The 19,788-nt window shown below is 28.8% G+C and overlaps 5 protein-coding genes across 5 annotated transcripts; all 5 read left to right on the forward strand.

Moving 5' to 3' along the window:
- Positions 1 to 164: 164 nt before the first annotated feature.
- Positions 165 to 2,300, forward strand: LOC149032461 (CLIP domain-containing serine protease HP8-like). Its single transcript, XM_089173119.1, has 5 exons — positions 165 to 225; positions 309 to 558; positions 700 to 875; positions 962 to 1,060; positions 1,123 to 2,300. Exons 1-5 carry the CDS (start codon positions 165 to 167, stop codon positions 1,440 to 1,442), a joined length of 906 nt encoding a protein of 301 aa, XP_089029245.1. The 3' UTR covers positions 1,443 to 2,300.
- On the forward strand, positions 2,161 to 4,859 carry LOC107063621 (CLIP domain-containing serine protease HP8). The gene is made up of 3 exons (XM_015315528.2): positions 2,161 to 2,301; positions 3,086 to 3,478; positions 3,613 to 4,859. Exons 1-3 carry the CDS (start codon positions 2,238 to 2,240, stop codon positions 4,320 to 4,322), a joined length of 1,167 nt encoding a protein of 388 aa, XP_015171014.2. The 5' UTR covers positions 2,161 to 2,237; the 3' UTR covers positions 4,323 to 4,859.
- Positions 4,860 to 4,999: 140 nt separating this feature from the next.
- On the forward strand, positions 5,000 to 7,504 carry LOC107063677 (phenoloxidase-activating enzyme 1). The gene is made up of 3 exons (XM_015315632.2): positions 5,000 to 5,737; positions 6,057 to 6,470; positions 6,673 to 7,504. The coding sequence occupies exons 1-3, from the start codon at positions 5,674 to 5,676 to the stop codon at positions 7,371 to 7,373; spliced, it is 1,179 nt and encodes a 392-aa protein (XP_015171118.1). The 5' UTR covers positions 5,000 to 5,673; the 3' UTR covers positions 7,374 to 7,504.
- A 2,716-nt stretch (positions 7,505 to 10,220) lies between these two features.
- LOC149032462 (phenoloxidase-activating enzyme 1-like) lies at positions 10,221 to 12,025 on the forward strand. Its single transcript, XM_089173120.1, has 2 exons — positions 10,221 to 10,650; positions 10,873 to 12,025. The coding sequence occupies exons 1-2, from the start codon at positions 10,221 to 10,223 to the stop codon at positions 11,574 to 11,576; spliced, it is 1,134 nt and encodes a 377-aa protein (XP_089029246.1). The 3' UTR covers positions 11,577 to 12,025.
- A 1,257-nt stretch (positions 12,026 to 13,282) lies between these two features.
- Positions 13,283 to 18,964, forward strand: LOC107063622 (ovochymase-2). The gene is made up of 6 exons (XM_089173121.1): positions 13,283 to 13,442; positions 13,897 to 14,310; positions 14,532 to 15,235; positions 16,132 to 16,276; positions 16,726 to 17,136; positions 17,368 to 18,964. The coding sequence occupies exons 1-6, from the start codon at positions 13,379 to 13,381 to the stop codon at positions 18,069 to 18,071; spliced, it is 2,442 nt and encodes an 813-aa protein (XP_089029247.1). The 5' UTR covers positions 13,283 to 13,378; the 3' UTR covers positions 18,072 to 18,964.
- Positions 18,965 to 19,788: the final 824 nt, after the last annotated feature.

A 19,788-nucleotide genomic window follows, 5' to 3' on the forward strand; every position in this document is an offset into this window, starting at 1 on the left:
ATCGAAGTATCACATTTTCAAAGAATTCTTTTTGCGTATCGAAGCTCTATCAACTTTACAAAAAAATCGTATTAAGGTAAGAATGATTAAAATGCATTTCAATAGAAAGATTTCGTAGAAAATATTAATAAACAATTTATGTATTTTTTAAATTGTTTTAGACAATGTTACTTCTAATTTTACTCTCGTTTAGTCTTCACATTCATTTGATTGATTCATCGGATGGTATGCAAATTGTTATTAATAATAATAGTAATAAAGAAATAAAATATTTGAAACTATTCAATAATTATAATTCTGATTAACAGTTGATGTGATGAATCATTTGAATTGGTCACTCCTAGATCATGACAAATGTGGCAATTCCAATGCAGATCGTATAATAGGTGGTAAAAACGCAAGTATGGGTGCATATCCGTGGATTGCGAGAATAGGATATTCTATATCTAAATCTAATCTGGTTAATATTAAACAATTAGTTTATAAATGCGGTGGTTCCTTGATTAACAAATATCACGTCTTAACAGCAGCGCATTGCGTGACAAATTTACCGAATTGGTAAATTATTTGATTATACAATTATTTAATTATCATTTTAATTATTTTACAAATCTTATAACTTATACATTTTTCTTTTATGATTTCATGTATCATTAATTTTATTTACTTCAATGATGTAAAAAGGCTGACTATTGTTAGCATTCGATTAGGGGAACACAATACATTGACGGATCCAGATTGCGAAGAAGAATTTTGTGCTGAACCAGTTCAAGATTTTCAAATAGCATTTATCAATGTTCATGAAGATTATGATCGTCCGAGATTTAGAAATGACATAGCAATCATACGTTTAGATAAACCTGCTGTTTACAATGGTAAGTAAAATGACATTTGATTAAATGATTTCACTATTTATATCAAATTTAATTTTATATTATCTAACGTTATTATATTCGTATAGAGTTTGTAATACCGATTTGCATGCCACACGGTAATTTGCTTGAGAAAAATTATATCGGTGAAATGGCGATAGTTGCTGGTTGGGGAATAAACGATATTGGTAAAGATATTTTGTTCTTTTTTCTGGTTTTCTTTCTTCTAATTCGAAAACTTTATTGACAGAGACATTGAGAAGCAGTAAATTGCTTCAAACGGTTATGATGCCGATCCAAGATACTGAGAAATGTATAGAAAGTTATAAAAACCGTGCTAAAATAAGTGATCAACAAATATGCGTTGGGGGTATTATTGGTGAAGATTCCTGCAACGGGGATAGCGGTGGACCTTTGATGAAAGTTGAAACTGTTGACGAATTACCAAAATATTATCTCATTGGAATAGTTTCATTTGGGGTAAAAGAATGTGGTAATACAACAAGTCCAGGTGTTTACACTAGAGTATCACGTTACATTAACTGGATACTTAACAATATTAATTTATAAAAAGTCCATATAATGATATACATTAATACATTTCTTTTTAACTATGACATAATAAAACGGAATAAAAGAAAAATTCATAAGGAAAGTTGTATTTATTATGAGTTTGCTATTCAAATATCCAGAAAATTTGCATAATTAATTCATTCGGTAAAAAGTCCATGCCCAGTCATTGAAATTTTTTTTTTAAATTACAAAGAAAAATATATAGCGGGAAATTACAAATATTCTAATCTAGAACGAGTACACACACACACACACACAAACATATATATATATTTACACATGACGTAGCAACAATTTATGAAATTATAAAAGATAGTATCTTAAATAATTAAATATATATATGTAATAACAAAAATGATTATAGCATAAATTTATATATATGTATCATAATATAATTATTTATTAAATTCTAAAAACAAAAATAAAAATGTAGTTTTCAGTTCGTGTAATGAGAAAAACTTTATTAATATTAATTATGAAAGAATTCTTGTTCGTTTAGTTGCCTGCAATTTTAGAGGATATTAACCAAATTCGAAGTAGGAAATATTGTCAGAAATTGAGAAAACGTATGATACGTAAATATAGCCTCAGGCAATTTAGTTGGAAATATAAATGCAATAGTGGGGAGGGACAGTAGTTGACCATGACTTCGGTCACACTATCATTTGCGATGTCAGTTGATGCCCGGGACGGCAAGCTTAACGACGAGATCCACAATTAATCCAAGTTATTCGTAAAGACACGGAATACATTGTTTGCTTTTAATTGTTTAATAAAGATCCGATATTAAGGATGTATTTATTTGTCACTGTGATTACTATACTTTACTTATCAACGTATAATATCGGAGATGCACGTAAGTAATTGAATATTTTCTATTTTTATTCATTTCTTTTGTTTGGTTTATCAAAAGAATCGTTATAACAAATATTTGTATTGATATATTCACATTAGACGTTAAAATAAAATAATTACAAACAAGTATGCGCGTTATTTGTCGATTAAAAAGAAAATTTTTATATTTTTTAATGCGTTAAATAAAATCAAAATTATTATTATTATTATTATTATTATTATTATTATAACGTTTAAGAATGCAAAATAAAAATATTAATCTGAAAAGATGGCGAAATCAGCATTCCGTTTATGAAGTCATCAATGCTAACAATTTCCAATAACATATACAATCTTATTTTAATGATTACATATGTGTATTTGTACACATTAAATTCTAATATGTTTGACAGATTTAAATAATTTATCATGATTTCTTATTTTTTCCTTAACTAATAGTTGCGAATACAAAGCCGGATACGATGAAAATAATTTTGTGGAAAAATTCCGTAGTAATTAAAACGTTATATACAATATTATCTATTTCAATCTTGTTCGATATATTACGTGTAGTCGGATTTATGTGAATATTATTTGATTTTATTTATATTACTTGTCAGAACGATATATTATAAATTACGATGATGTCAGTTAGGTCATATTTCGAATCTTTAATAACTGATTCTACGTATGCACATTATCATCATTAAGATTATTATAAAGAATACAAAAAGTACATTGGGGAATTCTAGATTTTTTTTTGGGAAAGTTATCTCAAATGTGTTTTATTTTATATTTTGTCGTAGAATCATTCGATTGTACTACACCAAATGGAGTTGCTGGAAGTTGTATTAACATACGTCAGTGTATACCGTTAATAAAATTGTTGCAAAACAGGCCTCTTCTCCCAGAAAGTGAGAATTATTTAAGACAATCTCAATGCGGTTTTGAAGGCCAAAATCCACGAGTATGTTGTCCCGCCGGATCAAATCAAATTGATTTACCATCTTCTCGAGATAACATACCATCTACAGATAACCCATTGGAAACTGGAAACAAGGCAGAATTAATCGACAATTTACTCAATAATCCTTTGTTACCAAGCGAATGCGGTAAAGATTTGATATTTCGAATTATTGGAGGAACGCCTACTGCCCTTGAAGAATTTCCATGGATGGCTTTGTTGGAATATCAACATCGTAAGTAATTATTTAATTAATTCAATTTATTATCAAATATTATTTTAAAAATAAAGCATGTATTCAGATAAAAATTTTGAGGAGAAGAAAGATGTTGATCTTTCTTTATAATAATAATTATTTTTTTTTTTTAGCAAGAGGACACACCACTGCGTGCGGAGGAGTTCTCATTAGTAAACGTTACGTGCTAACTGCAGCACATTGTTTAAAGGGAAAAGATTTACCTTCAACGTGGTCGTTAAGAAACGTACGATTAGGCGAATACGATACTAGTTCTGAACAAGATTGCATTACATCCAACGACGTAGTTATATGCTCCGATGACCCGATTACGGTTGGAATTGAAGAACAAATTGTACATGAACAATACAATCCAAGATCGAGAGATCAGAAATATGACATTGCAATGTTGAGATTGTCAAGAGACATTAATTCGACTAATTATATTAAGCCTATTTGTTTGCCACGATCGGAATCGTTGGACGGTCAATTGTTCGTAGCTGGTTGGGGTACAACCGAGTTCAATTCATCGTCAAACATTAAACTTAAATTATCGTTGCCATTGGCCGAAAAGGATAATTGCGCTAGGACATATAATCAAGTTAATATTAAACTTGGTTATGGACAAATCTGTGCAGGTGGTACTAAAGGTAAAGATTCGTGCAGAGGAGATTCTGGTGGACCACTCGTAACCCGTATACCTACACTTGGTGGTGCTGAATTATGGACAACTGTAGGAGTCGTATCCTTTGGTCCAACACCTTGCGGTTTGCAAGGTTGGCCTGGCGTTTATACCAAAGTTTATGATTATGTTCCATGGATAGTCGGTAACTTAAAACCATAAGATAACCATGGTCAACATTTGTTTTGCCATGTTGTGACTTCGTATCATTTATAATTTTTTTTTTCGTCTTACCTTTTTCCTCCTTGATAAATGACGTACTTAAGTTAAATTGATGAATAATTCGAAATAACTAATGTTAAGTATGAGAAGTTATTTTTTTACAAGAAATTATTTAATAAATATTTGAAGAAAATTATAGAAGAAAAAATAACTGCCAGAATATAATAGATCAACAGAGGCAACTATTAGTATATTACATACCTAGGGCGGTAAAGTAAGAAATGTTTCAGAGCACATGTAATGTCCGAGGCGAAGCCGAGGTCAATAAACATGTGCTCTGAGGTTTTCTTATTTATTGCCCATGGTGTGTATACTTTTTTTCTGTTCGACGTAGGCGGAAAGCGGCAACTTCGTTTTGCACAGCGGGCGGAAAGTTGACACTTTCCGCACGGAGTGGTGACAAATTAATTATATAAGAACTTATGCTTAAAACTGTAGCATTTACTGTAATCTTATTATATATATATTTTATTATTATATTATTATTATTATTATTATATTAATCCTTCTTTTATAATTTAAGGAATAATTCATATTGTTTCTATTGATTTCAAAAGAAGAAAAATTCGTTCCTTTTTTATTTTTATTTTTTTCGTAAGTATAATATGATATTTTTATTTATTTATTATCTCCTATATATACGAACTTATAAATGAACAATAGTAAGCATTCATTGTAAACCGACGTTGTTAACGGTACATTTCCATATTTTATAGTTCAATTTTAAGTCATACAAAATATTGATAGTAAAGTAAAATCATTGATGATGATAATTAAAAATGTATTCGGTTTCTTCGTCATTATTAATGCCAGTTGATTCTCGGATTTTCCCACTGTTACGAAATCTGTAGTCCATTCCGACGTCATTTGATGTATGACAAGAAACAATAATCACTCGTAAAATTTTAATAATTAGACATATGCGTAATAAAAAAAAAGATGTAATAACAACACACAGTTTTAAGATCTTGTAACGAGGAAAACTTAATAATAATCATGGGGAAAATCTTGTTCGCTTCGTTGCATAGATTGTTCGAATAGATGAGTCGAAATCAAAATAAAAAAAATATAGTTAAAGAAGTTGAGAAACCATATAATACGCAAAACACATACACACACACACAGACTCAGGTAATTTAGTCGTAAATATCAATGTCAGTAGTGGGGGACAGTAGTTGACCATGGATACGATTTCACTATCATTTCTGATGCCAGTCGATGCTCAGACTTCTTCGTAGACATGTAATTCGTTATTTGTTTTTAATCGTTTGACAAAAATTCGATATTAAGGATGTATTTATTTTTTTCCATTGTTGTTATCTTTTATGTATCTTCGTTTAGTATTGTCGATGCACGTAAGTAATTAAATATTTGCAATTTTTATTCGTATCTTCGTTGAGATTATGAAATGATTCGTTAACACTTGAATTCTTGTAATTTAAATTTAATTCATAACGTTGGAAAAAAAAAGCAACAACTAAGTATAGTAATATTTTATTTTATTTAAATTATATAATACGTTCGAAGAGAATATCGTACATTGCGATGATGTAAACAACGTTATAATTCGAATTTATATATGAATATAATATATTATTATAAAAAAATATGAAAAGAAGATTAGAGAAGATTTTGATTTCTTGAAATATTATAAAAGATATTTTTTATTCGTAGAAAATTTAAAATCACGCGATTGCAATACACCAAATGGAACTGTTGGAAGTTGTATCAGTATAAGTGAGTGTATGTCATTGGCAGTAATGCTCCAAGAGAAACCTGTTCGATCCGAAACTATAGAATATTTGAAACGATCAAATTGTGGATTTGAAGGTCACGATCCTCATGTATGCTGTCCTACTGAATCTAATTTGAACAATCCATTTTTTACTCCGGTCAACTTCCCATCTACAAAAGTTCAAAATAGTACATTGGAGAATATGAATAATAATAATGACCCTATCATCAGTTTACTTGATAATCCTTTACTATCAAGAGAATGCGGCCGTGATTCGATAGCTCGAAATTTGGAAGTACGAGATACCGCCCTTGACGAGTTTCCATGGTTGGCTCTATTGGAATATGATGATGGTGAGCATTATTTTATATTATTCGAAAATCCATTTAATAATGAATCTAAATGCTTATTATGCAAATAAAATTGTATATAAAGATTTTGCATTTTGCAAAATAAATTGATTTCAACAAATCTTTAATTAAATATATTATTATTATATATATAAATTAAAAAAATTTCTAAAATTTTATATATTTTTCTAATAATTTTGTTCAGGTAGCAAAACAACATTTGCTTGTTTAGGAGTTCTTATTACGAAACGTTACGTGCTTACAGCAGCTCATTGCTTATTACATCAACGAATTGGGATATTGTCAAACGTACGATTAGGCGAGTACGATATTAGTTCATCAAAGGATTGTGTTAAACATAATGATGTAGTTACATGCTCCGATGATCCGATTACAGTTAAAATCGAGAAACAAATACCACATGAATTATACGTACGAAGATCCGATAATAATGAATATGATATCGGATTATTGCGATTATCAAGAGACATAGTTTCGACTAATTACATTAAGCCTATTTGTTTGCCTAGATCTTCTACAGTAAATAGAAGATTGTATACAGCTGGTTGGGGTGCTACTTTGACCAATGCATCATCTGATGTCAAACTTAAAGTTTCGTTACCACTCGTTGACAAAGATGATTGTGCTAGAATTTATAAAAAACCTAATGTCACATTTAATTTCAAACAAATTTGTGCTGGTGGTGAAACAGATAAATCTTTATGTAGCGGTGATGCCGGTGGACCACTTATGGGTTTTCAAGATTTATCAAATGGTGATAGAATATGGACAGTAGAAGGAATTGTGTCTTATGGTACTGTACCTTGTGGTATACCAGGTTGGCCTGGTATTTATACAAAAGTTTTCGATTTTATTCCATGGATAATTAATAATATAAGACTTTGAAAATATTTTTTTATTTATAGACAATTATTTAAAATTTGTGTATTTTAATAATATTCACTTTGTACAGATTGTTATATTATTTGTTTTTGTTAATTTAAGTAATTATAAAATAATTGTTATACTGTCTTTGAAGAAATAATTATTTCTTCATTTTTTTTTTTTACTATTTTTTATAGAATTAAACATTGTTCATTCATATTGTTCCTAATATAAAAATAATAAATTGTGAGAAAATTGTATATACATATTTAAAAAGCATTAAAGATAATTAATTCATGTATTTAAGATTATTGTTCAATTTAGAATGTCAATAAAAATGTTAGAAAGAAGAAAAATAATAATACAACTTATTTTACACTTATGAAAATCATTGATATTCTTCAAATTATTTACTTTATTCTCAGTATTGTATGTTTATTTAATCATTGCTTGAAATATTATATGTTAATTTGGAATGATATATATGATATAATCCTTGCTAGAACTTGAGAATTTCTGCATTTATTTAAATCTGCAATGTTTTTAATCTCACGAATTGAATGTATTTTTTCAACGAAGGTCGTTTGGAAATTTTCAACGAATATAAATAGATCAGTGAGCTAGACAGCTTCATTTCTATCTCGAAAAATAGTACAAATGTTAGTCATAATCAGTTCACGGTTCAGTTTGTTACGCGATGACCTCAGAGGATTTTCCCATTCGGAGAGTCTCTTTCTATTAATTAAGTCATTTTATTTCTTCTTTTACTCGAAGTGATCACAAGACAGTTATTTAAAATAATTACATATATGCATAATAAATAGAATTCATTCTTCAGATAGTCATATAAACAACATTTAACAAAAGAACTTTAACAGAGGACAAGTTGCTAATCTAACGGTGAATTTCGATGAGGATGGTACGTAGATCTTATATTCCGTGCTTGTAGATAACAATAGACATTTGCATTGATAATTGACAATTATTTTAATATTCTAATGCTCTCTACTTATATTACGAGAAAATTTTACCTTCGAAGTCATCGATGCGCAAAAGGATAGAAGAATAAAATAATTACATTAATATGCAAAAAATGCAAAAATTAGAACGTTCTAATGTTAAATTCTATTTATTAGAAATATTATTCCCGTTATATACATGCGCAACGTTAGGAAAGTCATGTAAACAACATTTATCAAAAGAACTTTAACAGAGAGCAATGACCTAGTCTAACAGTGGATTCAGAAGAGGATAGATACATCGGTCTTATACTCGGTGCTTTTAGATAACAATAATCATTTCCTTCGATTAATTATCAGTAATTTAAAATATACTGTACACTTTAATCTACTTTACAAATATCTTGGAACGTTTAAACTGAAATACATTTGTTTAAACGTTTCTAACAAATGCTGACTTTAAATTAAAAATTTTAATACAATAGAATGGCAGATTTCAAATTTTTTAATATTAGAAATATATTGATAAATATACCTTTTTTGTGAACAAATATAATTTATATTATTCTTATCTTAATAAGTATTAAACTTGTTTTGATGCTAACAAATATTTCTATAACAAAGACAATCAAGGATGACAAATGACTAATTTTTAGACATGAAAAAACAGCGTATACTTGGTTTTTATATAAAAAGTTATACCAAAATAAATTATTTTAAGATACAGATCGGTATTTCAGCTTGTGTACAATAAGGACATTCAATGTATGCTTATTCATTATGTTGTATTATATGTTGTATTATTTATTTAACATATGGTTATTCGTATAGTTATGGTTTTAATTTATAAAGATCGAGGAATGAAGAATTGCAAATATATAAATATTATTTAAAAATCAATCTTACGCGTGTATTACAATTAATATTTGTTATGAAAAAAAAGTCTTGTTCGATGAAGAGATGGTTCTTTTCCTAAATTGAGATGAAATCAAAACAGAAAATGTTATCAGTAGTTGTACAGATGCATAATACGTAGATAAATATGGACTCAGAGAATTAAACCCTTGTCCTACGTGCAAAATCCTACAATACTATAGTAAAATGGTCGAATTGCATATAATTAAAAAAATTAATTGCATATAACAAACAATTAAAACAAACAACTCACACACGTGCTTCTTGCTATTGGCCATAGTTTCTTATCATGAGTCAAATTCTTCATTGTAGACCAAGGGGTTAAGTCTGATATATAAAAATGCAAAAGTGGGGAACACAAGTTGATTATGGCTGTGGCCGTACTACCATTTGTGATTCCAGTTATTGTTCGGTTCTTCAGAATTAATGGTGAGATCCATGATCAATCGAATACATTTGTAGGCACAAAATGTATTTTTTGTTTTTGATCGTTTAATGGAGATCCGATATTAAAGATGTATTTATTTTTTTCCGTCTTTACTACGTTTTACGTATCATCGTTTAGTACTATTAATGCACGTGAGTAATTCAATTTTTGTAATTTTTATTCTTACCCTTGTTTTATATATAAAATATATTTGTTAGCACTTAAATCGATGTAATAGAATATAATTTATAAAGGTTATTAAAAGAATTAATCTACAGTATTTAAAAAAATCATAGTATTTTATTGTGAAGTAAATTAATTTTTTAAATTATTTAATAAAAAATTATATTATTACGTAAAATATAAATGTTTTTATTACGATGATATTTTATATTATTCAGATAATATAGTATCTCGGATAAAAATATCATACGTTATGATTATGTAAGCAGCGTAAGTATTCGAATCTTCCGAAAACGACTTTATGTATGAATATATATAATAATATAATATAATATTGTGTATAAAAAAATATTAGAAAATTATGATTTCTTTGAACCTCATAAAATGCATTTTTCTTCCATAGAACATTTAAAATCATCCAATTGTAGTACACCAGATGGAATTGGTGGATATTGTATTAGTATATATCAATGTACACCATTATTAAAAAAACTAGATGAAAAACCTCTTCGTCAAGAAACTATTGACTATATAACAGGATATCATTGTGGATTCGATGGACTAGTTCCACACGTATGCTGCCCTCCTAACATTAATTCGCCTAATCCAAATTTGAATAAACCGTTAGTAACAACTACAGAAACTTCAATTAGCACATTAGAGAATGTAAATAATAATGACGCTATCATCAAGTTGCTCGATAATCCACTGTTACCAAGTGATTGCGGGAGAGATTCGACACCTCGTGATTTAAAATCGGCAAATACTACCCTTGGCGAATTTCCATGGTTGGTATTATTGGAGTATGATAATGGTGAGTATTATTATTCTAGTTTATTATCATCCATAAATCCAGATTTTTTAATAATATGACTAAGAATATTTTATTCAATAAAATTTAATGTAACTATTAACATTTACAAGAGTAATTTATTAACTTAAATGCTAAACAAATCCTGTATTTAAGATATTATTGTCTAAAGGTTCTGTGTATAGTTTTTAATAATCCACATATTTCTGTTATAATTACTTTCAGGTAACAGTACCATATACCCATGCATAGGAGCACTTATTAGTAAACGTTATGTTCTTACTGGAGCTACTTGTTTGATAGAAAGTTCTGTATGGAAATTATCAAGAGTAAGATTAGGAGTGCATGATTTGCGTTCAGCACAGAATTGTGTTAAACATGATGACGTGGATATATGTTCGGATGGTTCAATCAGAGTTGAGATTGAGGAATCATTTATACATGAACTATTCTCACATAAATTAGCAAATAATTATTATGATATCGGATTAATACGTTTATCAAGAGACATTGTTTCGACTTATTATGTTAAGCCTATTTGTTTGCCTAGATCTTCTGTAATCGATAGAAGATTGTACGCAGCTGGTTGGGGTTCAACTTTGACTAGTCTGTTTTCAAATGTTAAGCTTAAAGTTTCGGTACCATTCTTTGACAAAGATTCCTGCAATAGAATTTATAAATTTATGTACAACATAACACTAATCTTTGAGCAAATCTGTGCCGGTGGTGAAAAAGATAGAGATGCATGCTTTGGTGATGGTGGTGGACCACTTATGGATTTTCAGGATTTACCCAATGGTGATAAAATATGGAAAGCTATAGGAATCGTATCCTTTGGTCCTACTACTTGCGGTCATACTAATTTGCCTAGCGTTTATACTAAAGTATATGATTTCATTCCTTGGATAATTAGTAAGATGAGACCTTAGGAAAGAGTATCGTTTATTTGATAAAATTTTTTAACATTTTTCTACTAAAATTGAATCAACTACTCATATATTGGTATATTAATTGTTCGTCTAATTATAGTGATAAATATTTATTGAAGTGAAAACTTTTTTAGAATGGGTGTGATTTGAAAGAATGAAATGCGATGATGTAGTGGGGAAAGGAAACGGACGATACAGTGGGGGAAAGAAACGGTCTTAATACTTAGTAGGAAGAGAAAATGAAACAAACATATAGGATTGAGCCTGCGAGAGAATGAGACAGAGACAGAGACAGAATATAGCTATATAGTTTTTCCTATTTTCGGTCTCCTCTTTATGTTTTGCTTCGTAGTTATTGCTCCCGGTTTTACATGTGTGTTTTTGTGTGCGATTGCATACATGATTTTTTATTTTGGTTTCATATAAAATACTAAATATTATTCTGAAAATATGCATAAATTAAATACAATATAAGAGTTCAATTTTTATCATTATTAATAAAAATATGTGATTTGCAAAAATTTTTTAAAGATTTTTATTATTTATTTTCTTTGTAATTATTATAAAAAAGTTGCGCCTGTATGAATGCAACCCTCCATACACACTTTGAAAATGTTGTTTTCGAGCGCCATCTGTCGGGATAGAATTTTTTCTGCCCAAAAGATAGGCAACCCGTCATACATAAGTGTATAAACAGTTTTGACGGCAAAAAATTCCGTCCCAGTAGTTCGTTCGCAAGCAACATTTCAAAGTTTGTCTGGAGGGTTGCATATGAACTGGCGCGTATTTTTATAATTAGATTAATAATTAAATAAATAATTTCAAATTAAAAGTACAAATAATATTATAATAATATTATATAATAAATTAGGGGTACTTACGTATTAACGTCACCGCAGCAAAAATTCCGCTAATTCGCCAATAAAGAGCAATCTTGTTCACACACAACAACCTTGTTGATTGCACACAGCAATTGTCAGGGTTGCGTCAGGGTTTCGTTAGGGTTATGGCGACAGCATCAGGTGAAAAAGAATAGAGACTGTTTTGAATCTATGTTAAATTCTATATCGGCCCATTTTCCACCGAAATCCGATTGACTACTTTTTGTAAATAAAATGTTTTGAATTTTGAAAGTGTTTTGATTTTAAATAAAGTTTTTTATTCTATGATTTGTCGCAACAATTTAAGGTTTAGATTGGTGCATTAGCATAATTTTCTAAGCATATATATAATGCTTAATAACCAAGTGTGAGAACTACGCAGCATTGCACAGAGATGAAACAAAGATTAAGAAAAATTGTATATTATATTCTATCTCATTCTCTCGTAGGCTAAATGCTATAGATGTATATATGTTTGTCTCTTTTTCTCTTTTCTTAGCTCGCAGAAACTGGTCCGTTTCATCTAGCCATGGAGCTTCCAGTTTCAAATCATCCCGATTCTAAAGAAGTTTTCACTTAAAAAAAAAGGAAAAATATTCAATTTGTAGTTACGTTTTTGAAGAAAAATTTGTTATTAATAATCATGATTAAAATTTCGTCCGTTTTGTTGCATACATTTTTTTAGAAGAGATTAGTCGAAATTGAAATAGAAAATATTGTTAGAAGTCGAAAAAACGTATGATACGTAAACACAGTCTCAAGTAATTTAGTCGGAAATATAAATGCAAAGAGTGGGGGACAGTAGTTGACCGTGGTCTCGGTCACACAATCATCTGTGATACCAGTCGATGCTTGAACTTCTTCGTAAGCACGGAATTTATTATTTGCTTTTAGTCGTTTAACAAAGATTTAATAAAAAGGATGTATTTATTTTTATTCATTGTTGCTATCAGTTACATATTATCGATTAGTATTGTTGATGCACGTAAGTAATTAAATATTTGCTATTTTCACTCGTATTTTCGTTTTAGCTTGCAATAAGATATTTAAACATTTTTATTAGTGTAATTTAATATAATTAATAACGTTTATTAGATAATAAACTTAAAGTATTTTATATATTTTCATTTGATAAATTAATCACTTTATTTTAATATTTACTGAATAAATTTTTTTGCTACTACCCGTAAATGATTAGTTTTATCATTTAAATGTAATATCAAATTATGCTACTATTGTTCCATTTTATTAAGATTACTTACCCGAAAATAATATTATATTTTACGTTGATATAAACTACGCCTTAATTCAAATTTTTCATAATTGATTTATCATATGCATATATATCATTTTCAAAATTATTATATAAAATATTAAAAGATGATTGGAATTTCCGTTTATTTTTTTAAACCGAATAAAATGTGTCTTTTTTTTTGTAGAGCATTTAAAACTTGAATCAAATTGCTTAACACCAAATGGAACTGGTGGAAGCTGTATAAACATACGTCAATGTTTGCCATTGGTAACAATGCTTCAAGAGAAACCTCTTCGTCAAGAAACTATTGACTATTTAAAAAGATCTCAATGCGGTTTAGAAGGTCACGATCCTTGGGTATGCTGTCCTACCGAATTCAATTCAACCGTTTCATCTTCTATTTTGTTGAATAACCCACAAACAAAAGTTCAAAATTGCACATTGGAAAATCTAGATAATAATGATCCCATCATCAGACTACTTAATAATCCTTTGATACCATGTGAATGTGGAAGAGATTCGATACCTCGCGATTTGACAGCTGCAGATACAACTCCTGGTGAATTTCCATGGTTGGTCTTATTGGAATATAAAAATGGTGAGCATTATTATTATTATTATTTTATATTATTCAAAAATCAAAATTTTATCTAAGAATTTCTTATGGGAACAAAAAAAATTAAATATATTGATTCACATTTGTAAAATAATTTCACGTGCATTGAAAATAATGAAATCCCTAATTAAATATCTTTTTATTTAATATTTCATGTTTATAAGATTTATAAATTCACATTTTTCTTTAATAATTTTTTTTAGGAAATGAAACAATACATCACTGCACAGGAACTCTTATTACAAACCGTTATGTTCTAACTGCAGCTCATTGCTTGAATAACATAAACTATGGGAAATTAATAAACGTGAGATTAGGCGAGCACGATCTAAATTCAACTAAGGATTGCGTTAAACGCGATGATGACGTAATTACATGCTCAGATGATCCGATAACAGTTGAGATCGAAGAAACCATCAGTCATGAATTATACCTACAGGTTTCCAGAAATAGGGAATATGACATAGGATTAGTGCGATTATCAAGAGACATAATTTCGACTGATTATGTTAAACCTATTTGTTTACCTAGATCTTCTGTAATCGATAAAAGATTGTACGCAGCTGGTTGGGGTGGAACTTTAACGAGTTCATCTTCAAATGTTAAGCTTAAAGTTTCGTTACCACTCGTTGACAAAGATTCGTGTTATAGAATTTACAGATCAAGATGGAACCTAAAATTAGGTTTTGAACAGATTTGTGCTGGCGGTGAGGAAAATAGAAGTGCGTGTCGCGGTGATTCAGGTGGACCACTAATGACATTTAAAAATTTACCAAATGGTGACAAAATATGGACAGCTGTTGGAATCATATCGTTCAGTGCTTTTCCTTGTGGTTTATCCAGTGGACCTAGTGTTTCTAATAAAGTGTACGATTTCATTCCATGGATAATTAGTAAAATAAGACCTTAACGATGTATATCTTTTATTACATACAAATTTTTTACATTTTTTCTATTCACATAGCATTCACATTATACATGATGATAAATTAATCTTTCGTCATGTTTTAGGAGAAAATCACTTTGTTTTTCTTTTGTAACAACATCAAAACAGTAAAAATAATCCTTATTTTTACAATTTTTAATACCTACAAGTCGACATTGATAATAATTATTATTACCAATATATGAATGAGAATAAACACTCGCTCAACAAATATTAAACAAAGTGAAAAATTTATATATATACTATATTCAAAATGATCCGTGATAACCAATCCATTTCTAAAGGTTATCATTAAAACTAGGAATTATAAAAATATTGAAAAGATAAATAGATGATAGATAATTGACTATAATTCCATTTTATGTTTCACATGTAATGTCGTAAAATTCTTTCCAATCAAATTTAAAAACGAGATACTAATCCATCTATATAATAATTCGCATGATCAAACAACGATTCATAAAATTGTAAAAGACTCTTTCTTAAAAGTTAAATATGGATTACATAAAAAAAAATTATAGCATAAATTATTGGCAATAATTTAATATAAAATTGTTCAACAAAACAAAATGAACATAAAATTTATAGTTCCTCTAACAAGAAAGAACTTGTTGTTACTAATTATGAAGAAATTCTCTTACGTTTCGTTGCATACAATTTTAGTAGATATGCGGAAAAATTGAAACAGTGAATATTATCAGAAATTTATTGATTGCACAATTCGCGGATAAAATCAGAGATAATTAAGGCGGAAATATAAACAAAATAGTGGGAGATACCAGTTGACCATGAGCTCTTCGGCTGTACTGTCATTTGTGATTTCAGTAGTTGTCCGAGACTTTAGTCTTAGTTAATAGATCAGTGGTAAATTAAAAACACTCGTTATCACGAAATGTACTGTTTGTTTTTCGTTCCTTAAGAAAGATAAAATAAAAAGGATGTATTTATTATTTACTGCAGTTGCTACCTTTTATATATCATCGTTTAGCATTGTTAATGCACGTAAGTAAAGAATATATCCTATTTTTATTCTTATTAACGTTTAATTTATGAAAACATTCGTTAAAACTTGAATCGTTGCAATTAAATATAATCTATAACGTTGATAAAAGAATTATATTTGCAGTGTTTGAGATACATAGATTTAAAGAATTATAGTATTGCATTTTTAATTAAATATGTTTTATAAACTATTATACATATGAAAAATTAAATTATTACGTAAAATATTTATACTTATATTATAAAATATGGTATATTATTCAGATAATTTAGTATGTCAGATGGAACCATCAAATGTTAAGGTTATGTTAAAAGACTTAACATTCGAATCTTTCGAAATTGAAATTACATTTGAATACGTAACACCATCATAAATATACAAAATATTAAAAGAAATGTGACAAATTCTTATTTCTTGAAAATTCATAAAATATATTTTTTTTTCATAGAATATCCAGATTCACCTAATTGTACTACACCAAATGGAATTGCTGGAAATTGTATTAGCATACATCAATGTACACCATTATTAAAAAAACTAGAAGAAAAACCTCTTCGTCAAGAAACTATTGACTATTTAAAGGGTTCTCAATGTGGTTTCGATGGACTAGTTCCACTCGTATGCTGTCCTCCTAACATTAATTCGTCTAATGTCAATTTTAATAAACCGTTAGAAATATCTACAGAAACCTCAATAAGCACATTACAGAATGTAAATATTAATGACGCTATTATTAAATTACTCGATAATTCCTTATTACCAAGTGATTGTGGTAGAGATCCGATACCTCGAGATTTAGAATCAGCAACTACTACCCTTGGCGAATTTCCATGGTTGGTATTATTGGAATATAATAATGGTAAGTATTATTATTGTAATTTTAATAATAATAATAATATGTGAATCTAAACCTTCTAATGACAAACCTAAAGATTTGCTATGCACCTTAACTGAATGTAATGATTAAAATTTGCAAGATAAATTTATTTTCTTAAATATTAAACAAATCCTGTATTTAAGATATTATTATCTACAGGTTCAAGGTTATAGTTTTTTGTAATCCACATTTTTCTGTTATAATTACTTTTAGGAACCAATACTGTATCTCCATGCTTAGGAGCACTTATAAGCAAACGTTATGTTCTTACTGCAGCACATTGTTTGATAGAACGTCCAACGTGGATATTGTCAAGTGTACGATTAGGAGTGCACGATCTGCGTTCATCAACGAATTGTGTTAAACGTGATAACGAGAACATTTGTATTGATGGTTCAATCAGTGTTGAGATCGAGGAATCATTCATACATGAACTATACGAACTATATAATACCAAACGTTATTATGATATTGGATTAGTGCGATTATCAAAAGACATTGTTTCGACTTATTATTTTAAGCCTATTTGTTTGCCTAGATCTTCTATAATCAATAAAATATTGTATGTAGCGGGCTGGGGTAAAACTTTGACGAGTTTATCTTCAAATGTTAAGCTTAAAGTTTCGGTACCACTCTTTGACCGGGATCGTTGCAATAGTTTGTACAGATATCTCACGAACCTAACTTTAAGTGTAGAACAAATTTGTGCCGGTGGTGAAAAAGATAGAGATTCATGTAGTGGTGATGCTGGTGGACCACTTATGGATTTTCAGGATTTACCTAATGGTGATAAAATATGGAGAGCTGTAGGAATCGTATCCTTTGGTCCTACTCCTTGCGGTCATACTAATATTCCTGGCGTTTATACTAAAGTGTATGATTTCATTCCATGGATAATTAGTAAGATGAGACCTTAAGAAAGTATATCATTTATTTAATAGAAATGTAATAATATTTTTCTATTTAAATAACATTCACTTTGTACTTATAGATATATTAATCTTTCGTCATGTCTTAAGATGAATTTATTTTTGTTTTTTTTTTGTTAAAAATTCGGAACAGTAAACATAATCCTTATTTTTACAATTTCTAATACCTTCAAATCGATATTGATTATTGTGGGGGTTCAGACAGGGAGAAATATAAAACTAAACTTGATAAAATATAGTTTATTAAATTATGATGATGTGATGTCGAGCGATATTTACATAAGTTTACAAAAAGTGACGTGGTTACAAAAATACAGAATACAAAAGGGTTACAAATATAAGACCGACAGACTGATTTGCAGAATAACAAATAACACACAGACAGATACAGACGGACTAACTAAGGATTGAAGACTAAAGACTGATTAAGGACTGATACAGACTAAAAACTAATTAAGGACAGATACAGACTGAGCACTAAGGACATTTTCTTACTTCTTTCCACATATTTATATCAAAAATGAGCTACACCCCTTTGGAGAGGGAAGGAGATTATGAATTTTATTGACCAATAGCATAAGGATTCACTCCATGGTCCACCGATGGGTACAACCTATGTTTTTTTTGGTAGTGGAAACTAGACATAAAAAAATTTGATCTAGAATATCGTAATGTTATTTATTTATGGTATCGTACGTGTTTAGATAGGAATCTGAAACTTCTCAAAGGTCCCGACACCGCACAAACGGTATTCATCGCGTCTATATATCTCGATAATTCTTAGGTTTGTTTATAGTTTTATGGCCCTCCTAATCTTTTCTTTTAGTCTCTGAATAGAGTTTTCTTTTTCCAGAAAATAAAATATAAAGAAAAGAACTTAACACTAGTCTTTTTTTCCTACATTATAATTATTATAACTAATATATGAATGAGAATAATCACTCCTTCAAAAAATATTAAACATAGTGAAAAATTTATATATAATACTATATTCAAAATGATCCGTGATAATCAATCCATATCTAAAAGTGATCATGAAACTAGGATAATTAAAAATATTTAAAAAAAAAATAGATGATAAAAAATTGAGTATATTTTCATTTTATGTTTCACATGTAATGTCATTAAAATCTTTCCCATCAAATTTTACTACGAGATATCTAATCCATCTATATAATAATTCGCATGATCAAAAAACGATTCACAAAATTGTTAAAGACTCTTTCTTAAAAGTTAAATATGGATTACATAAAAAAATTTAGAGCATAAATTAATCGCTGGAATTTTATATGAAATTCTAAAACAAAACAAAATGAACATAAAATTTGTAGTTCCTCTAACAAGAAAGAACTTGTTGATACTAATTATGAAGAGATTCTCATAAGTTTCGTTGTATACAATTTTAGTAGATATGTGAAAAAATCGAAACAGTAAATATTGTCAGAAGTTTAATAATAGAACATTTCGCGGATAAAATCAGAGATACTTTAAGCGGAAATATAAATACAATGGTAGGGGATATCACTTGACCATGGGCTCTTCGGCTGTACAGTCATTTATGATTTCTGTAGTTTTCCGAGACTTTAGTCTTAGTTAAAAGTTCTGTGGTAAATCAAAAGCACTCGTAATCACGGAATGTATTGTTTGTTTTTCGTTATTTAACAAAGATCAAATTAGGAGGATGTATTTAATTTTAACAGTAATT

The sequence above is a fragment of the Polistes dominula genome, unplaced genomic scaffold (assembly GCF_049000335.1).
Source record: "Polistes dominula isolate Pdom_NZ unplaced genomic scaffold, Pdom_raw_medaka contig_22, whole genome shotgun sequence".
Classification (NCBI taxonomy): Eukaryota; Metazoa; Arthropoda; class Insecta; order Hymenoptera; family Vespidae; genus Polistes; species Polistes dominula.

Coding starts and splice junctions, on each gene's coding strand:
- LOC149032461 (XM_089173119.1), top strand. CDS start 165: ATGTTACTTCTAATTTTACTCTCGTTTAGTCTTCACATTCATTTGATT. Junction 559..699: donor GTGACAAATTTACCGAATTG/GTAAATTATTTG, acceptor GACTATTGTTAG/CATTCGATTAGGGGAACACA. Junction 1,061..1,122: donor TTGGGGAATAAACGATATTG/GTAAAGATATTT, acceptor CTTTATTGACAG/AGACATTGAGAAGCAGTAAA.
- LOC107063621 (XM_015315528.2), top strand. CDS start 2,238: ATGTATTTATTTGTCACTGTGATTACTATACTTTACTTATCAACGTAT. Junction 2,302..3,085: donor GTATAATATCGGAGATGCAC/GTAAGTAATTGA, acceptor ATTTTGTCGTAG/AATCATTCGATTGTACTACA. Junction 3,479..3,612: donor TTTGTTGGAATATCAACATC/GTAAGTAATTAT, acceptor TTTTTTTTTTAG/CAAGAGGACACACCACTGCG.
- LOC107063677 (XM_015315632.2), top strand. CDS start 5,674: ATGTATTTATTTTTTTCCATTGTTGTTATCTTTTATGTATCTTCGTTT. Junction 5,738..6,056: donor GTTTAGTATTGTCGATGCAC/GTAAGTAATTAA, acceptor TTTTATTCGTAG/AAAATTTAAAATCACGCGAT. Junction 6,471..6,672: donor TCTATTGGAATATGATGATG/GTGAGCATTATT, acceptor AATTTTGTTCAG/GTAGCAAAACAACATTTGCT.
- LOC149032462 (XM_089173120.1), top strand. CDS start 10,221: ATGCATTTTTCTTCCATAGAACATTTAAAATCATCCAATTGTAGTACA. Junction 10,651..10,872: donor ATTATTGGAGTATGATAATG/GTGAGTATTATT, acceptor AATTACTTTCAG/GTAACAGTACCATATACCCA.
- LOC107063622 (XM_089173121.1), top strand. CDS start 13,379: ATGTATTTATTTTTATTCATTGTTGCTATCAGTTACATATTATCGATT. Junction 16,277..16,725: donor GTTTAGCATTGTTAATGCAC/GTAAGTAAAGAA, acceptor TTTTTTTCATAG/AATATCCAGATTCACCTAAT. Junction 17,137..17,367: donor ATTATTGGAATATAATAATG/GTAAGTATTATT, acceptor AATTACTTTTAG/GAACCAATACTGTATCTCCA.